The sequence below is a fragment of the Nesoenas mayeri genome, assembly GCF_963082525.1.
Source record: "Nesoenas mayeri genome assembly, chromosome: 2".
Taxonomy (NCBI): Eukaryota; Metazoa; Chordata; class Aves; order Columbiformes; family Columbidae; genus Nesoenas; species Nesoenas mayeri.
The window spans coordinates 112,020,028-112,044,841 of record NC_137543.1 but is presented as its reverse complement, the minus strand read 5'-3'; the positions used below and the strand labels follow the sequence as shown (position 1 = coordinate 112,044,841).

At 38.5% G+C, this 24,814-nt stretch overlaps 1 protein-coding gene across 11 annotated transcripts in view; it reads left to right on the top strand.

Annotated features, from left to right (window-relative positions):
• CLASP2 (cytoplasmic linker associated protein 2) overlaps positions 1-24,814 on the top strand; it is a 148,597-nt gene that overhangs the window by 43,249 nt on the left and 80,534 nt on the right. For 10 of the 11 annotated variants that reach the window (XM_080338761.1, XM_080338757.1, XM_080338755.1 and 7 more), the window contains exon 8: positions 15,290-15,436. In XM_080338761.1, coding sequence (XP_080194887.1) covers positions 15,290-15,436 — 147 coding nt within the window. Of the gene's footprint in view, positions 1-1,120; positions 1,808-15,289; positions 15,437-24,814 lie in introns of those variants that run through there. The other variant, XM_080338754.1, reaches the window with a different exon arrangement.

Genomic DNA, 24,814 nt, shown 5'->3' with positions numbered 1-24,814 from the left:
AAGAGAATCATGTCAGGATGTTTGCCTGTTAAGCAATGTGCTGCTAATTTTGCCCTTTCACTACAGCTGAAATATATGTGTCCCTGTAAACTGGAGAAGGTTCTTTAAAGCACCTCCCAATTTTTCAGCAAATGAATGTTCATTTCTATGGAAACAGAACTGGCAGCCAATCTCAAAGCTGCAAAAGCACTTGTTTCTGCTGCCTGAGATTTGTAAATACTGTTTTCTCTGACAGAATTTAAACACACTCCTATATCAAGTAGTAGTAAATTTTGAGACAGGGAATTAAAAGTAAGGAAAATAATAATATTGAGCTCTCTACTTCGCCTCATGTAGTGGACAGAGTGACTTGAGCTGAATATAAACGGTACATCTCTATTCAACCCGTGCAGTTTTCCCATTTTAATGGTACGCCTCACAGATTTAGCTTTACACACATAAAATGTGACAGGTAGGATGAAGTGATGTTAGTATCGTGGCTATTGGGGGAGCTGTGTTATGGGTGATAAAGATGCAGTCGAGGCAAACGTTCTCTTAAAAAAAAGGGGGGAGGAAGAGGAGCTGGCAAATAAAAATCCATAGCACATGTGTATATCTGTTTTTCCACATTAAGCGCTTGTTTTTTATTTTCCTTTGCTGTTTTCTTTTGGAAAATATAGTTACTATGGAGACAATGACGACACAGTCTGCCAGAGCTCACCAGTGTGGCGCAGTGTGAACACGTGTAGTTTGGGAAATACGGAAACTGGTGGTAGATGCCACGATTAATTTACAGGGTTTTGTGCTACGTGTATTTCTTTCGCTTGCTCAATGTGAATAGTCAGAGCGCAGCCACGTTATTTTAAATTTCAGCCGTTGCTCTTGCTGCTTCGTAATTTTAAATAGGAGAACTCACTGACCACTGAAGCGTAGCGGTCAGTTTAAGCCAATTTAGAGGCAAAGGGCCTCAGCAGGCTGATGCTTCCACTGGTTTTTAAGGAATTTGCGTGGTATTTTGAATTACTATTCTGCAGAAGTGTGCCCCGGCTCCTGCGAATGCGAGGTTTACAAGCTCTGTGTGTTACGGCCATGTGTCCATCTGTGTTTTGAGCTCTTCCTTAGGCAAGATGAAGTAAATTGGAACAACGTTGGGGTTTTTAAACCATTTTGCTGGATTGCGCTTTTTCAGTATGACACTGAAAACGTTGATTTGGGGGTAAACTGGAGACAGGAGTTCAGGCTCTGTGGGTGGGTTTTCATTATAATTCCCGCACCACTGCAAAATGCTCTCTTGCCTGCCCGCTTTAAAGAGCTGCTTCTCGTAAAGTTTTGATGGGATTTCCACGGAGCCCTGTCAAATAGCACCTTTCTTCAAACAGCTGTCTTACGCTTCCTGTATTTATTTTTTTTATAATTTATTTTTTAAAAATTGATTTATTTTTGCGGAACGCCCGTCCCAATGTCAGCAGCTGCGCAGGAAGCAGCTCGCACCGTGTTCCGTGGCGGGGGAACACGCCACCCCACGGGCGAGCCTTCCCCCCGCGGGCGGGCCTGCACCGCCCCGCTGCCCGCGGCGGAAGGGCCCGGGCAGGCGCGGAGCCCGCGGGGCACGTGACCGCCGCGGCGGGGGCGGGCGAGGAAGGAGGAGCGCAAGTAAAAGTCCCCGGTGGGACGGGGCCGGGCCAGGCGCGCTGGCGGGAGGCGCGGAGGAAGGGGCGGGGGAGTGTTCCCTCCTGAGGCGGGACTGCTATTTTGAAGCGTAGGCGGTGGCGGCGGCTGTTGCGGCAGGGAGCCGGCACCCGCCGCGGCATGATGGCTGTGGGGGACGGTGAGTGCGCGCCCCAGGGCACTGGCGCTGAGGGGCCGGGACGAAGGGTGTGGGGAGCGGGGGTCGTTTGCAAGCCCCGCGGAGGAGCCCGGGGCGCGCAGGTCGGTCAGGGCGCTGGGTGGGCGGAGGGGCCCGCCGGGACCGGGCGATGCCCTCCCGTGATGGGGGGGCGGCTCCGCTACTCGGCTGCTCCGCGTCCGCCACACAGAGCGAGGTTTGGCTGGGTTAAGTCTGAACGGCAGGTTAACATCTCATCCCGATGCAGTTCGGAGGGTCCCCGGGGCAGCGGGCGCAGCCGCTCTGGTCGTTGTTTTAAATGTTAACCACGCGTGGATTTCTGGGAGGGCCCGTGGTCTCAATTATTTACAGCGCTGGCAGTTTCCACTCTGCATGCATTTTCGTGTTGGCGTTCTGTTTGCTCCTCTTGTCTCAGCCCTGCTTGTGTTAGCCAGCCTTGTAAGATAAGGCTGAATTTTACTATCCAGCTTTATAAACAAGCGTGTGTTAATTTGCTCTGTTTCGTGAAGAAACTGAAGAGTAATCCAGTGTAGCTATAGAAGTGCCTTGCTTCTAGTGCTGGGAATATATATTTAATAAAGACATGGGATGTTACTATGTTTCCTTCACTACACAGTGTATTGTTACACAAACCAATGGAAAGTAGGTCAGTAAAGACTATATTGCCGCGTTTTGATTAAGAACTGGATATAATGTTTTATTTTTATTACATCTCTTGGCTCTGTATGACAGCAGGTTCTTTGAGCTTAATAACTTCACGACTCTACATATGTATTATTTCCAGAGAAATGTGAGAAGTGTTCTTCTGACTTGCAGCAAGTTTAGGAATGTAGTAGAAGGGCTGTGTTTTTACAAGTGATTACGTATATAGTTTTAAATAGCATTAAGGAAGATGGTCTTATAAAGATCACATACTTAGATTAAGGTAAATATTTTGTCTGATTTGCTGAAACATTGGTAATAAGAGTCCTGAGACAGACCTTTTCTTAAGGTGTCCTGAAAACATACGTTTTTCTCTTAGTTCTTTGGTATGTTAGAGGCTAAAAGAGGTAACTGGTGTGACGGGAGCAGTGAAATTAAGGCTGGACTTTAGAGAACTGCCCAGATTTTTTTTTTTAACTATAATGTTTGTATTTTTGTTTGTCATGTGATCTGCAAGATGAAAGGGAAGTCATGGTCTTTGTGGAACTAAATATGTAGTAAGCTCGCTCTTGTTGAGATTTTTTTTTTCTGGGGATGTTTTTCTTTGTCTTTGTTTCCCTCCTGTGAAGCAACACAGTTCTGCATCTTGTAAACATGGATTGTGGTGATTTGCAGATTAAGGATGCAAGTTGTAGTATGTTAAGAAATAACTGTATTCCCTAGGCAGAGACATAGGATTTTTGTGGTTCTGTAATGGTCGATGTTTATAAAATAAGGGTGGTTGTGGAGGTCTCTTCTGTATAATTTAATTCATCATTAACAAAGGCACTAAGAACAAAGTGCTGTTCAGGCAGTCAGCTGACGCTCTGTGTAGGAGCTTTGAGCAATAATGCCAGATACAATTAAGAGTGTGTAGGATGATTATGTAGCTGTTGGTCTCTCTTTAAACTACTGCTTACCACATTTACAAGGAATTCAGTCTTCTGACGTTGGGTTATGAAACTGCTAGGGAAAACAAAACCTTAGTTACTATTCAGAAAACTTTTTGATCTTTTTCTCTGAATTTAAATGTAGGTTTTGCCATAGTCTTTTGTTTTGCAAATATCTTACGCATCTTCCTAATATGTGCAACATAAAAGAAACGATCTGTTTTAAGGTTAGTGTTTCTGTAGCCTTTGAGAAATGTCTTTCCTTGACAAAATCACTCTTTTGTGGCCAGTACGTATGTCTAACTTATTATTTGTGAGACTGTGCTGATTTTCTGGATGGTGTTGTGCAGATACTACAGAGAAGAGAATTTTTTATTTATTTTATTTGGTTTGCTCACTTAATCAGCCTAGATACATTATGAAATTGAGCAGGGTATGTCTGGAAATGCTATATGGAGAGGTGATAGTTTCAACATTTTATCTTGAGTGTGGGATACTGACTTACTGTAACCTCTTGGATTTTTTTTTTTTCAGCTTTCTTGAGCACAAGCAGAAATGTAAATAAAATGTGGTGCTTAACTGCTGAATCTTAATCTGATTTCTCAAGTAAAGATTAAAGGGAAGAGCCAGATTTTCTGTTTGCTCCCATGTTAACTGGCTCAAGCTCTCCAATCTTTTGTTGGAAGAATGTGGAGGAAAAAATAAAAAGGCAGTACTGTGTTTGTGGCCCAGCAAGCAAATGGGCTGTTACTTCTGGTGTACTGAATGCGTGCCAGTGGGAAAGCACACGCTGTCTCAGTCTTAAAGGCATTTCACATACTCATCTGAATGTAAGTGTGCCTTTGACCCATAGGTTGTGTTCTGAGTCTGCTGAGGAAAACCAGTTGGGAACCTTTCCTTGCTCTGGATTTCTCGTTCCTTGGAGAGGATAATGCATTTCTGCCTTATCCGCTGATAACCAGATTAGGGTGTTTAGGAGGTTGCTGGCAGAATTGCAGTGTGGCACGTCACATTGTGCGTTCTCTTTGGGGTTTGTAATTCGGTGGCTTCCAGCAAGTGCTTCCTCACCTTGTGCTCTGCTACCCTGTTTCCCTGAAAATAAGACCGGACTTTATACAGTTTTTCCTTCAAAAGATGTGTTGTTGTTTTTTGGATTTTTTTTTTTTACATATATAACTGCCTAGACACTATTTAAATGGACTTTTAAAATGAACTTTAGCTAGGACTTATTTTTGGAACAGGACTTATATTTTGAGCATCCTGAAAAATCATACTAGGGCTTATTTTCAGGGTAGGTCTTATTTTGGGGGAAACAGGGTACTTTGTTGTTTCATAGGTAAGGGACTGTCTTGCTCCGAGTTGAACAAGGTAATTAGAATAAAGACAAAATTATCTGCCTAAAACTATGAGGGGCCATAGATTAGACATAGTTTTTTTTAAGATATACTAAACATATTGCAGTATCAGACATAAGGTATTTGAGAGCTATCTAAAAGCATATAATCAGCTTTGTAAGAGGATATATTTGGTGCACGCATTCGTTGCACTAGTATGTACTAAGTATGCTATTTTAAATCATATAACGAATGAGATAAATCAACTTCTTTATTTATTAGTGGATTTTTATTTAAATGCTATACAATGTAATGATGTTTCATGACTTTAAGCACCTGTCAGATTTCAGATGGTAAAGCATATGTGACTGTTTTATGAATAGGAATTATCCTCGTATCTTACTACATATGCATATCGAATTATGGGGTTTGTCTTCTTTCAGAACACTTCATTAATGTATGCATGATCCTTGAGCACAGAAACAATTATCTTCCATTCCCTGGTATTCTTCTGAGGGAAGACTGTCTTCCTAAGTCTTTAATCTGATTAGTAGTTTCTGTGAAATGTGGGTGCCATACAGCTTTAATATTTTACTTTTGGCTGAAAAAAAAATGGCATACTAAAGGTACAGAGGCTGTAGTGATGTTTGACACATTAGCTTGATTTAAAATACATATCTATATCTATATATATATATATAAAATAATTGTGGTGCATATGCATTTCTGATGTGTATTTCCCATTTTACTTTCCTGAAGTAAGAGGGAGGTGGCTTTTTATTAATAAATCAACAGAGTCCAGTGAATGATGGTAATGGAGCAGTTACTGCACAGGCCTAGAAAATGCACAGGATGTAACTGTGATGCTTTGTACCATCCAGAGCTTTTTCCTGGGCAGGGGAAGAAAATACAGTAGCAGAAGTTTCTTTTGGGGAATAAAAGTGCACTGTTTGTTCCCTTTTTCTCTTCTTCTTTGGGCCTGTTTTTTTTTAATGTTCTGACTGTGCCTGCACTGGATCCTTTCCTTGTGGTTGCTCCACACTCCCCTTGTCAGCAGTGGGTGGGCACATTGGGTTGGGAAAAGGCTTTACTCACTGTGCCTGAGAAATGAAGGGCAAATACTGCGAACTGGAGTTCTCTTGCTGTTCTGAACCAAACCGGTGCAAAGCTTCTTTTCATGGTAAGGTCATATGGTACTCCCAGTGATTAACAGAGATTCTGAGTAGTGTTTTGTCTATAAAGTGCACATACCGTTGCTAATAGCAGTAAAAGAGCAGTGGGACAGTGAAACAACTGAGTGGGAGAGGGATGGAATGTGTAAACAAGCCAAGGGCTATATGAAAAGACAGTGTTTCTACTCAGAGAATGGATGAATACAGCGAGGTTCAACACTGGTGTGAATTAAAAAAATAATTCAAGGAAGAAATATGCAACTTGGAGCATTTCTTACTTAGAAAACGAAGCTGAAAACCTATGACAAACACACAGTTGTTTTCTCGAAACCAGCATGGATTCTGGAGTGATAACTGCACTTTTGTTTTTGTTTTTGTATTCTAAAATAGCAACTACAAGTAAGTTTTGTCTTCCTGTTTCTAAATGACATTTTTCGAGTGTCAAGGAATTTTTGGTGTTCAGTTCTGGGGAACTTGCAGATGATGGTGGTTGTTTTCATTAAACGTGAAGCAGCAGTCCACTAAAAAGATTTCCAGAGATGTTTAATCTGCCATCTGAAAGTGTTGATTGCTTTTGAAGTCTGTTTCCGTTTGTTTTTCAGAAAAAGTTATATAAGAAACACAAGTTATTTCGTGTTACAGTTGGAATCCTTATTTGTTTTGAAACATCTTTGATTATTCCAAACTAATGCTGATATTAGGTTTGTTTGTTTTTGTTTTGTATATGGAGGTTTTTTTGTTTCTTTTTTTAAGGTGTGTTTGGAAATAGTCTGGCAGTTCTAATGCTTAACAAGAAATGTAAAGTCTAGTAAGGATTTTCTTTGACAGATGTTGCAAGACTCTTTCACCTGACTAATTGAGTGTTTGCCTTGCAGGGTTAATTTTCCTCTTTGTTATCTATTAAATATGAGGATTTTTTCCATACTGATGCGTGTTATTTTTAATAAAGTCTTAATATAGTAAATACTGGTGAGCAAGTAAGCTATAATTGGATCATTTAATGTGTCTGAAATGCCTTCAAATGTGAAGGTTTTGCTTTATTATTCACTTAAATCAGGAATTCCACTCTGGATATTGTATTTATAGAAATACCTTAGTTGTAAAGAATTGTGGTTTGCGTTTTGTGTGTTCTCTCCTTTCCCAGGTCCTTCATCAAAATACGCTTTGGTAGCTACAAGAGGAAAGAGCAGTGCTTGACTTGAAAGAGCCTTTTGAAAACCGGCTATGCTTGTAGATTCTTACAAGAAGTAACTACAATTTAAACCTCAAAGGAGTTTCACTGCTATGTGGAGTATAGGCAATAAGATTTTCATGGTTACGGGTTTAAAATTTCTATGGTACAGCTTTGCTTGTATTTAATTGATATGAAAATTCTTCTTTTCAACTGAGAAACACTTAAAAGCCCTCAAAGTTATGGGCAGTTAGAGCGTGAGGAGAAAAGATGTAGAGCAAAGCTCTTCACAGCCTGCAGAAGAACCTTACTTTCTTCAAATTAGATATTTTTTGCTTTCATCAGATGTCAAGAGCTCCATGATGTTCCTTGGCACCTAAACAATTTACATAGTTAGACTGATGTTTGCCAAAGTATCTTTTTATTATTACAGATTGATATGTATGTTGACCTGATAGAAGTCCTTTAGTCAGTCAACTTAAGCAATACAAGGTTTGCTATTGAACGTAAATGTCAAAAGCATTTCTCTATAGATTGCTCAAAATCTCTTTGCAGGGTTGATTTTTTTTTTTGCAAACTATTTAGAAACACTGAGGGAAGCAGGCAGTATCTACTGCTTTGGAATTGGATGGTGTTCTCACAAAAGGAGAAACGGTGCCTACTAAAACTTCCCAGCTATAAACCAGACATACTTGCCCTAATTCCTTAATTGAGACAGGATACAATAGTTAAATAAACCATAACTTTTGATATAAATTCTGAATCTCTTTTGTGGCTCACAGATTTACCAGGCATCAAGTAAAAAACCTCTAATGTGTTTAAATTGTCAGAAATTACTGGTCTTTAACTTCTACAAAGCATGTCCGTGTCCTTTCTCCACTTTTTTACTCCGCCCTGCCCAAAAGACACATTACTTGTTAACATTTCAGCACTGGCCATAGTGCAGTGTGGCCCAAAGAATGTGACGTAAAGCAATATTAGGTATGGGCTTTGTTTGGTGGGTGTTGGGGTTTTTGTTTGTTTGTTTGTTTATTCTTCTTGCTGTTTAATCTTCAATACTATTTTAAGTGTTGCCTTGTCATGAATTCTGGAAACCCTTGCTATCTTTCTCTTCCCACTTTACTGTTAAAATTGTGCTTTGTTTACTGATAGGTTATAGACTATTAGATGTTGATTCAGAAGGCTATTGAACATGCCCGAGGAAAGCATGTAAATAAAGTGAGATTGATGATTTCTAAAGTACAGTTATATTGACCGTATCTCCAGTTCTCTGTAAGTTGCACTGAGTAGCATTTGAGAAATACATAACAAAGGAAAGTCCAGTAGCAAGCGTTGCAAACTGTCTAAAGGATTTATTTATTTGTTTATTTTACCAGATTTAACTGGACTGTGGAAGTATTTTTACAGATGCTGCAAAGTTAAAAAATATAGCAAGATTTGCAGAAACTGTCTTTCACTTTAATAGGTAAAAATGAGAAAGTAACTTACATGGGTTTAAAGGAGATATTCCAAAACTAGCAACTGGGATGAAACTTTGCTTGGGAGCGAAGTTACCTCAGTTGTAAGAAATATGGATAATTATTGTGGCTAGCGCCATTGCCAGTCCTTGTTATTTCTTTTCTAAATGTCTCTGTCAGGTCTAGTCTCTTTGGTTTGCTGTTCTTCTCTCTTTTGCCCTTGCCCTGTTCATTTAGATTGAGATTTTCTTGTTGTGTTTTTGGTGTTTGTGGTTTGTTTTGGTTGTTGGTTGTTTTTTGTTTTGTTTTAAAAAACACATCTGGCCTGAGCCTCTTTCAGTGAGCTGTAGCTGATCGATGGAAGGTAGGAGAGCTGTACTGCACTTTGCTTGTTGAAAAGTTAGAGGATCTTTATCAGAATTTGAGGGGTCAACAGTATCAATTTAAGTGGTTAATATTTGTCTCATTCCTGTTACTGGCTGTCCTTTGTTGAAGACATTCTAGTTCACTGGAACTGCCTGAAGAAACTAGCACGTGAAGGAATATGTTTGGCTTCACAATTGGCTTTAGTACCTGGGGTTTTTTTGTGAACCAAGTTGTATTATTTAGCGACTTTTGTCATCGGTATTTTTAATTCCTTCCATGTTGTGAGATTACTGTGGAAAAAGGAGTCTCTTTTGGTAAGAGTTGGAGATTTTGCTGATGAACATCAGTAAATGTTTCACAGAACTGAACCGTAGGTAAAGTTGCCTCCTTTAGGTGTGTAAAGAGAAACAGAGGGGGTACCATGAAGTAAAGTTAAATCCATCGGTAAGTGGCCTTATGCTGCTTCTGTCACTACATTTTTATCTTCTGAAGAACCATGCTCCGTCATCGTGGGAAGAAGGTTTTTGGTTTTGGATGAGAATTTGCATCCTGCTTGTTTGAGATCCCTCTACCTACTGTGACACAGGGAGAATGCCCAGGAAATTACACCTTTATGGTTGATCTGAAGCATCTTAGGTGCGATTCAGCTGCCCAGACATAGACGTCTAGTGCCGTTTGAGGTGCCTTGCGGCATCCACAGCAGCCATGCAAAGCAAACAGGCCTGACAGGAGACCCACAAGAGATCTGTGCCCTTCTGGAATGTCAGCTGGCAGCCAGACAGGATGACCAGGACTGTCCAAACTGGTTTTAGGTGACTGTGCTTAAGCAAATGAATCCTGTCCTTTGTGTCAGGACAAACAGATTCAGGCTGTACGAATGCCTAATGTGTAAGGGATAAAGTGCTCACTAAGTGATGCAGGACATTGCCTTGAAGTATGGATTAGAAGGATCAACTAACCTGATGCATCTGTAGCGCTCAGGGCTTCATTTTCGTGGTTGACAGAAGTTGTTGTGGGCTGCACCAATTAATCTGAAATTGAGCTGACGATCCTGTCCCAGATGTTCCGAGTAACTGATGCAGGCAGTGCTTGTAAATCACCAAGGCGCGACTGGCAGGCCGTGTCTTGGTAGGCACAGGATGTGGGGAGTGACTTGGGAAATCATGAGGGGTTCATCTACTTATCATTGTTTTGCATGGGCACGAATTTGCAGTCATGTTATTATAAAGAGTTTGTGGTGTGAAAGAGGAGCTGCTAGCAGGAGTTTGCAAACATTTAGTACCCCTTAGCAATACTGGAAAGGAAAATGGACGTTGGAAAGGGCATGTTTTTAATAAAAGTCAAAGTTTAGAAACAGTTTTATTAAAGTTACTATATTCTCTGGTTTGTCTGTCATTAATATAAAATACTGTAATTTGGTTTTTACAACCGTTGTAGTGTTAGATATGACTGGTACGGTATCAAGTTTTGCCTTTATGGCCAGCTTTAGTTCAGTGTTACTGCAGGGGACCCATTTTTTTGTTTTCCCCCGTCTGTGGTGTTACTTGGGGATCTACTTTAAGATCAGTTCATTTGTGATTGTCTGCTTCTGAGTAGCAGGAGTAGAATATAGATCTTCTATTTCTACAGCCATATAGATGATGCTATATTTCTTCTGTTATTGACTGTGACTTACAAAATGATAGATATTAAATGTCACATTAATTATATGCATCTTAAGATCAGCTAAGGTAAAGGCTTGAATTGCAGCAACAATAAATATATTTTAATTCTCTTTAAAATATATATTTTTTTCTTTCTAAACATGAAAACTTTTAGATACTCCTTTGCCTTTGGATGTATCTGTAATTGCCCTTATTGATCTATAGCCAAATCACAGTAAATAGGTTGTTTAGACGTTTTTAGCATTGGGAGTACTATTAATAGAATGTTCTTTGTGTATCAAGTTTGATTGTAAATGCTTATCCTTTGATATCTCTGAATACTTTATAAAAGCGATACTACATATTTGTAATCTGGCCCCCAAGAGTAATGCTACAAGGCACAAAGCTATCACATATATTTTTGTTATTTTTAGTTCAAATTGCATGGTTTGTTTGTTAAGAATTTTAGTATTCAAACTTTTGCAGTGGTTCAGAGTTTTGGTCTGTGTTCCTAATTGAAGAGGTGTGTCTGGATTTAATATTAGAATAACTTTGGTAAACCCCCACGTTTTGAAAGTGTGATGAACTCAAGGGCCTGATGTGTCATGCAGGGTGTTTGGGTGGGCTTTTTAGTAGAAATATTCGACTCCTGAAATGTTTTGTAAAAATGCACAGCAGTTCATTGATGCCAGTTCACTTGCTCCTTCTTCTATTGGAAAGAAAACTCTAATGCCTAGAAATTCAATCTTGTGTTTCTAGCTTTCTGAATACAAGAACAACTATTTAATGTGGTTCTGTTGGTTGGTTTGGTGTTATTTTTGTTCGTGGTTTTTTTTTTTGTGGGAGTTGTTTGTTTTTGTTATGTTTTTCTGCTTTGAACTTGTTCATCTGGAAGAGAACTTGTACCGAACTGAGAACGTGAGCTTCTCATCAGGTTTCTTCAGGAACTCTTGGAAATACTAGATTTGAAGCTCTTCTCTGCGGGATGTGCTCGCTTCCGAAACTCTTTTCACCCGTTTTGATTTAAAATGAAAATATGGAATACAATAACAGCCTTGTGAGGTTTAGCTGAGGTTCAGTGTCTTTCATTAATTGTGGTTTTTGTTTTTCTGTACATTGCTAGCAATTCATACAGCTTTTTATTCCCGTTTTATAGTACCTCAGAGCTTTGTTGTAAAATGCTGTTTGGACAGTGCTTTCTCAGCTGTCAAGTGTATTTATGTAGGTAAAATCTGATACATTAAAAATGTTGTTTGGCCTTTAAAATTACCTAGAATGAAAACTATCTAGCCATTTGAGAATGAGAAAATACTTGCATCCTTCATATAGATTTGTTTTGAAATACCAGTTATATGTAGGCTTTTCTGACTCCTGTTGCAGAAACCAGCATTGTTTGCAGACTGCATGAGACTGACACTACGGTCACACTTTGACGGTGACGGAGTGACCAAGGTCACACTCTGTGTGGTGGCAGCAGCTCCAGCCCTGGGCCATCAGCAAACCCAGGGCACAGAATAAACATGTTTGGCTCAGCTGGCTGGAGCAGAACTGCACCTTGATGACACCTTGCGGTGTTACACTTATACCTGGAGCTGGGGTTCTGTGTGCTCAAGCACGTGGAAAGGCTTTTATGAGGGAGAAAAACAAGTGTATTGTTGTGCATGAGTGGGAGCGCATGGAAAGGAGATAATACTGGAAGCAAATCTAATGCTTTCATTTCGTTAACAGCTATAAATACAGACTTCGGGTTTCAGATATTCACAAATACTGTTAAACATCTTTCTGAAAATGGAATGTCCCTAAAGATCACGTGGCGTTATGTTGTTGCTATAGCCCAGTGAAATAAAAGTGCGAAGGCCCAAAAGGGGGAAAACCTCTGTTTTCTGTAACAGTACGTTTTCCTGCTCATGTTTATTTAAAAACAAACCTAGAACAAAAGAAAGCTGCATTATCGATTTAGCCTTAATAGGATTAAAATAGGTCTTTTTCACCCATTAATTTCGTACTTCTATGGTACTGTACTATAATTATGGAACACTTTAAATGACTGTAAATTTTTAATTTGTTTTAACATATATAATCAAAAGTCTAGTTAAGAATGTCCATGTATCAGTGGTTAAGATCCATTCTGTGTCTTTCAAAAATATTTATGCATTTAAAGAAAAAAATAGTTTATTTTAAAAGCTAGGTTTTATGTGGACTGTACGAAACTATTTCATAGTGTAGGTTTTTAATCCAGTGTTAACAATGTTTTAAATGTATGGAAAGAATATTCATTAGACAAAGTAATTAGACAGTATTACCGAGACCACTGTTTAATATATTGTCCTATAATTTCCCATCTACTGACATGATGTGTGATGTTTACCTTTGCATTTTTTCTGAAATTCTATTTGTGCATTTTGGGGTTGAACAGTAACTTCTGCAATTCTCCATCTTCTCTACTCCTTTGCTTGGTAACAATAAAAGTAATTTAACTGAGCCTTTGGTTCCCAAAGTAAACTTGTTTGGAGATGTTTATGTTTTTGTTGATTAGGAGGTCTTGTATTAGTGAGCAAGTAAGTGCTTACTATTTTTAAGATTGTACTGTAAATAACTTTTTTTTAAAGGCTTCTTGTGCAATATTTGCATATCAATGCTGCATTGTAGTGCTGTTGGATAGTAACATGAAAGTCTAGCCTGTTCGTTATGAAACTTAAAAACGCAGCAACCAAACAATTTTTATTTGAAAAACATGTTTTCACTTTTAATTGGTTTTTATGATAGCATATTCATGTGTCAATGTTGATCTGTTCATGGTGTTTAAAAATCTACAAGATATTTCTTAATGCTGTTTTAAAATTACCTGTACTGTTGCAGGTATCCCAGATATTAACCGTTAGTATCTACACTTCTGTTGCAGTGTTTAGTTCATTGCACTTAGTCTGGCATTTGGATTAGTGGTTTCCCCTGTTTCAAAAATCTTTGATGTCTGGTTCTATTTAAGATACCAAGAGTAAAAGCAGCAGGAATCCAAATGTGTTCTGCCTCAGCCCGTATGCTGAGCAGGAGTGCTGTTTCCATGGCAACTCGGGATGGTGGTGGGGAGCCTGATGCCTTTTCTCCCATTTCGAGGGTTTACATATCCAAACACGATTATTCTTAGCAAGGTTCTCTTAAAAATCAGTGTTTGTGGGAGAGAAGGAAATAACACTAGTGAAAAATGTCAGTATACACCCAGATATTTCTTGTGGTTTGTTACTTCTTGAATTGTGAAGGTTTGTTAGTGCAACACACACCTTTTGGTAATGGTAGAAAAATGTACCAACTATAGCAGCAGTGATCTTGGGCATGTTAAATGTGGGGTGTTCTAATACTCAGTGCTGCAAACACTGTTGGACAAAACCTTGTTTTACCCTTTTAATGAAAGCTGCCTTCCTTTGGGAGGCTGTATTATTAAAAATAGTTGACATTTCACTGGGAGCAGGTTCTGAATAAGCAAAGGGTAAATAGTCACCATTCCAGAAATAAAGAAGCTCTGCAATTAATTTAATATCTTTTTTAGAAATGCCAGGTTTTGGAGCAGGTAATATGCTAAATTGGTCTTTCATTACTGTAATGCAGCTGTGTCTCAGCCTCGCCCATTTTATTTATTATAGGAACCATAGGCTGATAGGTTTCTGTGCTCAAGCTTATAGATAAATCCTTCTTCCCTAGGCGGATTGAGAAACCCTTACATTCTACTGTTGGAATATGTCGGAGTTTTTTTTGAAGGCTGAATATTTTGTATCGAGACTTTTATTTAGTCACAAGAGATTAATTTCTTTCTTGATTAAAAACACACAAACCTGAAATTGTAGAAAAGAGGAGTGCAAACCCCCAGAGTATTGTCTGCCTGTCTTATAATTTTTTTTTATTATTTTTTTTTTTAATGAAGGATCAGAATAGTGGCAAATAAGGGTGTGTGGGAATGAATTTATTTGCATGGAGAATTTTCACCTTTTCCTCTGGCGGTGGCTCCCAGCAGATGATGTCACCTTGCAGCTCATTGGTTGTGCAGCATCGAGTGCGGGGAAGGGAGAGAAAGATGCCGGCACAAATCTCAGTGGTGGATCCAGGATGTTTGCGAGCAGTTTTTGATCGAATCTTTGATTAGTATTGAGAATTTTACTGCGTGTGGCCATGTGAGGTGCTGGGTCCATCCTAGGGTGAGGGGATCGAAGAGCTATCAGAGGAATGAGGCGGCTGATCTGCAAGAGGATCTGTGATTGTAAGTTGAAAAATCTGGGTGGAAGGAAAGAGACAGGGAGTGCTGGTTAGACACATTGTGGGAGGATGTGTAGCAGAAAATGCATGCATGAGTAAAAGGAGAAAAGGGAGAAGCATTTGTCTTTGGTAGACTGCAAGGATAAAAAAATAAGGGCTTTCCTTTGGGAAAAATATTCAGAAATGGTCAAAAATATTCGATCTCTGAAAAGATGTTTTCCCTTTGTGGGGATGAATGTGTGGAATTCATTTTTATGCCCAGTTTTACAGTTAATTAATTATGAAGGCAAAACAATATTTTATAAGAGCTTTGCGTGTAGAAAATGCTGTTTATTTCTCACTGTCTTTTTATTCCTAGGTCAGAGGCAGAGGACAAAGTGATAAATATTTGGTTTTATGTATCCATTTTGTGAATTTCTATGAAATGTGGAGCAGAATAGCAATTAGGAAATAAATATACATCCATTCTAATAGTTGTATTTTTATTTAATGTATCCTTTTCTAGACAAAAGCTTTGATGATGAAGAGTCAGTGGATGGAAATAGGCCATCATCAGCTGCTTCAGCCTTCAAGGTTCCGGCACCTAAAAAGCCAGGAAATCCTTCAAACAGTGCAAGAAAGCCAGGATCTGCCGGTGGGCCTAAGGTTGGAGGTAATGTAAAGCTATTAACATTCCAATCGGTGTTCCCAGAAACCTTGCCAGAGCAAGCACAAAACAGAGAACTTTGGAAGGTGATGTTTAATTCATGACTGCAGTATTTTTGCAGAGCTGAAAACAGTAAGGAACCCTGTTTTACGTAATTTTTCGTATGTAAAGGTGTGTGCACGTTGGTTTTTGTGAACATACGTTTAGCTTACAAAGGCCTCTCATTATAGATAAAATTAACATCTGGAGGTAGCAGTTTTGGTGGTAAAATGAATATATGGATGCCTCTGATGGAATCCATGCATCACGTACTGTATTTATAAGTACACTCTGAAATTCTGTAGTAGGTCAGTGTAGATGACATTTTTACTGTAGGGATCTGCACTGTTTCACATGGCTAGAAAGGGCGAGCCATCAACCATATGCCTCAACAGAGGTGTATATTTTACTTGAACGACTTGTATTATTCCTTAAACTGTCAGAGTATTGTGAAATTGGTTGTGAAAGATAAAAAACAAGGGCCAAAACCCTTGCCAGGATTTTTTTATGTGGTAGACTTCAAAGCAGTATAATGGTGATGCTTACTAATTATAGTCTTTGAACATGGAAATCCGCATTATTTTAGGGCGGGGGTAATGTAGCAAAAGCAACTGTTTACTGCTAAGGAAGTGACAGCTTTTTTGATGGTTCATGTACATGTTCAGAAAAAAATATAATTAAGTTGAAATATAACATGCCTTGAGTATGGCTTTTTTATGAAAAAAATATTCTTTCAGTATGGGATTTTTGTAAGTAATTTTTTCATTTTCCTATTGATACAACATAAAATTTGAAAGAAGACATACATGCTGAACAAGCTGCCTTAAGTATTTTTATGTTAGTAAGATACAGCTAATGTTTTGTCAATTTATCGTTTTTCTGATTTGATCTTCAGAATTCCTAATAAACTGGAAGATTCCCATAGGGTGGGACCAGCACTACTATAGTATATCTCAAAATTGGTATCAGTATGAATCAGAAAGTCACACCTAAATTCTTCCTAAAGGAAATTATATACTGAAATTGACTCTTAGTATTTGTTATTATTGCACAAATAAGTAATAATAATATTATCTTCTTTAACCTGGAGCATGATGTGTTTTGCATGCAAGACTAATGTATATATTACCAGAACTGAATGCTCAGGATTCCTCCTTCTTTCAGGATGTGCTTCTTTTAATAATAATTTATTAAATATAGATAGTTTTTCATGTAAAATGGTTTTTACATGTAGACTTTCACTTTACATGCTGTGCAGTAAAAACATGGAAATAGGAGAGCAGGGGAAAGAAAATAACAGAATAACCACTGGACTAATTTTTCAGTTTATCTAAAAACTTAGTAGTAAAGAAGATTAAAACCGCCAAAATTATTACATTTTCTTTCCTTCTTTTCCTACATTGCCAAACTTAAAAAAATTAAAATGAAAGAATACATGGAATAAGGCCAAAATTTAAACATGCCAAAAACAGGGTCCTTTGGTCATTCCTTGCTTTATACTGAGAACTGCTCATATGTGCATCTGTTCTCCACCCCCACCCTTTTTTTTTTTATTCTATAGAAATATAATAGTCTGTCTATAGTAGGAATTTTTAAAATTTTGGACTCAGTGTTTGGCTGGCCTTTATAATGTTGATTAAATTGTTCTTGGAATGCTCATCTCTGTGTGCATCTGTGGCGTGGTTGTGCAGACTGCTCCGATGCTTGACCATGGAGAATTTTTGCCTTAATATTTTGTAGGAAAGATGTTATGCCTTCGTATTCTTCACCAAATGGCTAGAAAGTGAAAATTTGTCTTCCAGTCTTCAGTTGTTCTTGACTACTTCTACTTTTTGTTCTCTTTCTGTCTACCAGGGAGAAACTTTTACAGGTCTATTAATCTACTTGTGCACAGATTTCTTTCATTACATATAACTATATGCTTCCTAGTTTGATTATTTTTTATTGTGTTTTTCCCCTCAGGTTTTCCTTGAGTTGACCCTCAGTCTTTTCTTTTTAGCATTTTCTATGTGTCATCATTGATCAGCAAGGCTGTTGTCACTGTTTTCATTTTTACCAGCTAGTATTTGTCTTCATTTTACTCCTGCTGCTCATTATTTGTATCTTTCAATATTCTTCTCCATCTCCATACTTCTGGGTTTTTTTAAGGATACCAGTGTTAAAACTAGTTCTGTCTAGTAACAAGCTTGCTAACAGATTGAAACGTTAAGTGCCTGTATTCTCTGAGAGAGACTTACTTAAACAAATCAATCAAGTCATACTCTCTTCCAGATGTGAGGAGTTTCCCATAGCATTATTCATATGAACCGGTCAGACAAAGAGGTTTGTATAGTCCACTGCCCAACCTGACAGCAGTCAGAAATGGCTCCTAGAGAAATGTATGTGAACAGGACAAGTGTCTAGAATCGCCCTGTCATTACAGGGCAAAGTGCTGCATTTAGAGAGCTTTATTTCACAAAGAACCATGGTGTTTGAAGAGTCCACTTAGGGCATCCTGTTCTGCTTATCTTGAGACTTCATGGATCTTCATGGCTACAAACAAACCTCAATGCTTTTTCACATCCACTTTCAGTAGAGTCTGTTCTGCTGGTGCCTAAAGGACACCTGAGATTTTTCTCCAGGCTCAAAATTGCCATCTTTATGGAGCAAATCTATGGTTTCAGGAGTTATCCATCCGTATTGATTTACTAAGGCTCTGCCATATCCTGCAGTCCCAAATCCTTCTGCTGACCATTGCAATCCAAGCTGGTAGTCAATGGGAATGTCATCTCTCACCTTTCCTTATAAGCACTGACTAACAGGTATTACAGGTTCATAACTGCTCACCTTGCGGTTCAGCCACTTGTTGGTCCTGCTTGCCCAAGTCTTCTCTGACACTCATATATACATGTGTGCTTACTAAGATGTTGCAGGTCAGCCTTGTAGGAAGAAGTAGCAGCAGCTCCATTAACTGTGTTGCTTTTTCTTTCCTTTTCACAAAAATCTCCAAAGTCACGTCAGTGACCCAGAGCTGAAGCAGTCCTTCGCTGCATTTTCTTTTCTTCAGTCTTCTGTGACTGGGCAGGATTGCTAGTGCGGGTAGAGATGGTGTTGAGCATAGGCTGAGATTACTGCAAGTTCCATTCATTTAAACTGCCTTTTACATTCCAGACATCATTTTCCTAGGATATTACTTTAGAAATATCTCTTTTCCTATCAGCTGTAGATAACAATAAAGAAATTACAGCTTTTTCCTAGTTTCAAATGGGAGTGAAGGCTATACTGTCTTGAGGCTAAGAAAATTGAACTTCCTAGCCATGCTGCTTGCTTGCTTTCATGCTCATATCTGCTGAATTATAGCTCAGATGTGCATGTGCTCGGCTTTTCATTATATACTCCATGGAGATCTTTCTTAGTGAAGAAATGGATAATTTCACCGCTGACCAGATACTCTGTTCAAGTGAAAGGACCCATCCAATATGAAAAAAGATATTTTTTTCCACTGCGTTGGGCACTTTCCATTTAATGTAGGAAATGCACTTTGGTGGCACTGGAAGTGCAAAATTGTCCAGGAAGTCAGGTGAAACAGGTATGGACATAAGCAATAGCAATGTCTTACTCGAGCTGGGATTTTCTCTCCTTGTGCTGGGAATGACTGCAAGACCTTTTCCTGTCAGCTGTAGGGATGGGAGAGCTTGTAGAACTTGTGCATTTGCTGACAGGTGTGATTAAGCCTGTAGAAGACAGCTTGGCAGAGAAGTATCAGAGCAGGCAGCCTTGGAGGAGTACTGCCCTCAGAGGAGGAAATCCAGCAGTCTGTTTCTCATCTGACTTTACTGCTGGGAGGTGTTCAGACACTTGACTTTCTTGCTTGTGATGAATGAGAAGTGATGGGTCTTCAACGTAATGGGGCAGTGCTTTCTTTGGCATATTTCTTATTCCATGGTCAATACCTTTTCTCGAGTTAGTCCTTTGCCAGGAAATGCACAGCTGATCTACTTAACTTCTGACATGCTTGTTTTTCAGCTTTTTATTTAAGTGGCAGAGCCTCTGGAAATATCCATTTGCTCTAAGGTGTTCTTACTGAGAATGTGAACCATGTGTGTTCTGCCCTTCTAGAAATTGATACTCATGGGCTTTTTCTTGGCAGTATGGCAAGCAGCTTTTTGATTGTAAGGGACACCATAATATACAGTAGAAAAAGATGTAAGTTGAGTATGTTAGCCAAATGAGCTATATCCTTGTCCCTGCACTGTTCAAGATCTCTTACAGGGCTTTGGCAGGTTCTCTTGCAAATGTGAGCTCCCTGTTCCAAGTCTTCTAGGGAATTTTTTGCTTGTATACTATTCTGTGGCCTAGAAACCTCAGTCTAAACCTCAACAAGAAGACTAGCCTCCTTTCTTTTCACAACATGCCAATTTAAGTCAGTAGTCTTTCAAACTGATTAAATGTAGGAGTGGTGTTACTTCAATAGAGCCATGTGGCATTTGGAAGAAAAGCTTACTGATGAAGCCTAATCATGACAGAAGTTGGTATTAACTTTCCATTATCTGTTTTATGAGAAACTCTGTAAGGCTGGAACATCATTCTCAGTGATTTAATTTGAAACAAGACGGACTTCCTACTTTTTGCAGTTGTCTTCAGTGGGAAGATACTGCGTCACGTGTTCTTACCTATGGTTTGTTGGCTTTTTAAAATCTATTAATATAGTGTATTGGCCTACTGGCATTATTACACATGGCTTATGCTAACATTGCTACACTTTTTGAAACAACCTATGCTGTGACAAAACAGCAAGGGGGATGTTATTAATTCCAGTGTCAGAATTATTGTATCTGCTGTTCAAAAAGCTATTTTGGAGTAAGAATGTTGTTGATGCCAAGTGTGAAGAACACGAAGGGAAACCTCAAGGACATTGCTTTATTTTTTTCTGTTTAAAAAGTGCGTGCATGCAAAATGCATTTTTTTTCCCAACATAAAGATTGTGCTGTTGCCTTCTTAAACTGTTCAAATGATCTGGTCCTCATTGAAGACTGTAACTGTGCCAGTTTGAAGTTTGATGCTGGCATTATTTGAAATAACTCTCAGGCCTCCTAAAGTTTGATTTGTCAAAAAACATGAAAAATATCGCCTTTTAGGTAGAAATCAAGTAACTTGGGTGAGCTGGGTGAACTGTTTTGGTGAAAGAAGGCTATTGTAATGATAATAACACCATACATGTTTTTTCTTAACTACAGGAACACATTTTTTAACTGCAGGAAGCTGTTCCCAAATTCAGGAAGTTTTTGTTTAGTTTGCATCTCTCTCTATAGTGTGTTCTATCAGCATCATAATGTTTTATTTTCCTTCTCATTAACAGCAATACAGCTCTTTGCTGAGAAGTGTTAAAATGGTACTGATTTGCTTCTGTTGGCTCTATTTCCCAGCAGAAGACATTTTGAAGTGTTCAGATGCTTTACTAGGAAACAGTTTTAATCAAAAGGCTCTGCATCAAACAAATGTGGTACTGTAAAATGAATATTTGCCTTCTGAAAACTTAGCCAGGTGAACTTAACCTCATTGAAAGTACGTACTGTAATTAAACATTTTTGTTAAAGGGCTTAAATAACTGTAGAACTGTAAATACAAATTTTTAGTGAATGGACTTGGAGCAGGGTAAACTTATATTTGCTTTATTGATTGTCTTCAGGCTCATGAAGACAGTTCTGTGTTTACTTGCACATAAAAAGCTTCATGGTAATCAATGGCCAAGGTTCTTTTTCAGGTTTTTATTTTTTACTTTTGAGTTCTGCAGAAAATACATTATGGAGTCTTTTCCTCTGTTATTTGTTTATCTGTCATTAAGTGATTTCCAAAGTGCTGTATTTGTCTTGTAAAATAAAATAGGAATTTTTTTTTTTTCATTGTTCTGTATTGGTCCTTTGTATGATATAAAACTGCTCTAACATAATCTTGGTCAGCAAAGCATCCCTGCCATTCTGTGGCACTTGCTTCCTTTCTTGGTTTCCAGGGTGTAAAATTCAGGGATTTTGCTGCAAGATCCCAGCTGAAATCAGCGTTTTTGTCTTTCTGAGCAGCCTTTGAGATCAGCCTTGGGTATCAGAGTCTGCATCAGAGGATTTGTTAAAGAATGCCTGTTTGCTTCCTTGTCCCCACAGTGAATGTCAATTAACTTCCTTCCTGAGAGATCCTTGCCCATGCAATTGCTGGGTTGCAGTCCTGCAGTTGTGAACTGCTGCTATTTTAACCTAACCCAGAATTCAGGGAAGTAGGAGGACTTCCAGCTTTCCACGTTCTCTGACACTTGTTGGATTTTATTGTTGTTGTTGTTCACTCCCCAGAGGGGTTTCCTCATGCATGCGCAGTGGTCTGTTCTCCTCGGCCCTTATAAATGCTTGTCCAGTCACTGGGGTTTCCATTCCTCTAACATATCCTTTGCAGCCAGTCTTAGCAGGTGGATTGGAAAGTCAGCCTTAATGAGGACTCTGAATGAAAAGAAATGAACACGATAAATTATAAATATATGTATGTACGCACACCTATACATATACCTTCAAAAAAACCATATATATATATATATAATTTTTTTTCATAATTACTGTTCATTAGTGTCTTTGTTTTCTATGCATCACCCAAGGACAATTGGCAGATAGTTCATACTACTTTATTTTGTGCTGACTTCTAGAAGCTTCAGTTAGATTGTAGGATTCATTATGTCGGTATAAGTACAGTGCTCTATTGGATAGTCTTCTCTTAAAAGGCTCACAGCCCAGAAGTCAGCTTACAAATGAATAAAATAGGAGGAGAGTAACAGTGGAGCAAAAATTAAGAGGTCTGAAGATAAGAGCACACCACACTGTGTGACCTTCTTTTGACATCTCCATCCTGTGTTGTAGTTCCAAACATCTTACTAGCAGTCATGGTTGTACCAGGCAGTGATGGGAATAAGGCAGACAGCGCACCCCTTGTTTACTTCGCTAACATTGAATACTCATTTTTTTCAAGCAGTAAGAAGAAGCAATCAGTTTATATTTTCATGAAGGTGAATCCAGAAGGAAAAAGAGGAAGGAGGAAGCTGGTCTGAAACCAGCTGCCCCCACCACTTTGAGTCCTTATGGACTGTGCCTGTGTTACAGTGTGGGCAAACACTACCCTTACAAGACGTTCTCACCTTGTTGCTTTGCAAAGTAGCAGGTGTGAGTCCTCTTTGTGGCAAGAGTCTTAAAAAAAACAGTTGCATTTCTTTGGACAGTACTATATGGTCTCAAACAGAGAAGCAGGGAATGTGGAAGCATAACATGCAAATTATTTTTATAATTTGAATAGGGCATTTTCAAAGGTGCAAATATTACTTTTAACAAATAAATGAAATGTTCTCAAAATATAAGAGAAAAGCAATGCATTAAAATCAAGTCACTTTGACCTTCTGTCTTGCCCTAGTGAATTTTTATAAGTAAAATATAAAGATGTGTTGAATAAAATGTGTAAAAACTGTAATTTGCAATGACATCCAGTTATTTCTATTTATTCTTACTACAGATTCTGTTTAAATTGTTTCAGAAAAGAATGCACAGCTAAAGAGAACTGACAACAGTAATGAAAATACTATTTTTCTGCAGCTATTACACCACAACTCCAAAAAATTCACAGTATCCCAAACCAGTCTGTTTCACAACACAAATTATAGACGATACAAATAAGCTGTTTGTTCCTGGTTGTTCGCAGTAATTTCTGTAATGTAAAATAATCAGTGCAATTTTCCCTATTCAGGTGTAAAACTAGGAACAAATTCAAGTAAAACATAAATATTAGGTTATAAGAAAGCTATATTAAAAATGAAAATAAGACTAATGCTGTCACGCTTATAAAATTTGCATAACTTTAAAACTCACCTGTTGAAACTGGACGAATGAGCCAGGGTCTCAAATATATGTCCTTTTAAATATTTCTGAAAAATCAGTGCCAATAGAGATACAAAATACAGGAGTGCTTTGAAAGATTACTGTGTGAGCATGAATGTTGTGCATGGGTTGAAAGATGCCTGTATGAGCTTCCAGTTGAGTAGAAACAGACGTTAATCAACTATGAGATAAGCCTAAAGGAAATGAGGTATCTATATTCTTGTTGCTCATGGAACTGCTTGTTTTTCTCCACACGCCAGGTTTGGTCTTATCTAATGTATGTTGTCCAAACCTTGTAATAAGTAAGACACTACTAATTTTGTTGTTGCATACTTGTCATATTTTCTGTGTGCTTCACAAATGCTTGTGAATTGATCTCCATAGTGTGCATGTGAAAATAAGAGGTAGTATTCATAATCTTTTATACCTGTGAGACTGTGCTACATAGGAATTGAGGCTAAAGTTGTTGAAACTTCATTCGATATTAGGAATCAGCTTCAAATACTATTCACTAGATTTCTTAGAGAGGGTGACATTCAATACACAATTCCAAAGGAATTTTTATGCTCAAGAGCAGCTCTATATTTTAAGTTATGTATGCTGGTGAAATGATCTTCAGTCCACATAAGAATTGTGTTTTGCTTCCTCTTAGCACACAAGTCCTGTATTTGCCCCTGACTAATGTGGTACACCTCAAGGACTGATGTGCTACTTCATAGTTAAACACATTGTACCACCACTTTCCTTGTAAGTGTAGCTCACTTCTAATTTTTTCTAGCTCCTCCTTCTCCTGTTCTTTCCTAGGGTGAATAGTTGTATGGAGAGATCTGCTTAGGATCTCCACCCTCAGAGGCAGCACACTCGCTTGCTGGGTGGAAACTTCAACGTGCAACGTTTCTGGCGTGTTGGAGGAATGTCTTAATGAAGCAGGCACAATGCAGATGGGTTCTCCAGGAAAGTTCTCTAACCATATCTGCCAGGTTTCTAACATAGGCAGATAAAGTAAGGAGCAGAAGGTGTTACGAGGGTATTTGAAGGTATTTTGCTATTTTGTTCAGTTTGTGCAGCTGTTTCAGCTTGAATGACTTTTTGGTTGCCTCAGGGACAATGACTTTTGGCATTGGAGGAGCTGAGGTGGACAAGTCAGCTCAGGATGAATGTCAGTCACTGGGGCTGAACATGACAGAATTCACCTGTCAGTTTCCTTAAAGTGGGCTTTCCAGCTAAGGCTCTTCTACTCTGCTGAGTTCACTTGGTTATAACTTGAATTGTCTTCCAAGCTGGTTTAAAACAACATGAAGGCTTTTCCAGTTAAGATTCTGCCAAAAAAAATGGCTTATTTGGGTTTTGTATCCTATCTGATGATTTAAAAATATTTTTTATTTATGAAACCTATTTCAAAAAACTCCAGTTACTTGTGTTGGAACAACTGAATAGGTTCACTGATCCTAATTGTTTGCCCAGT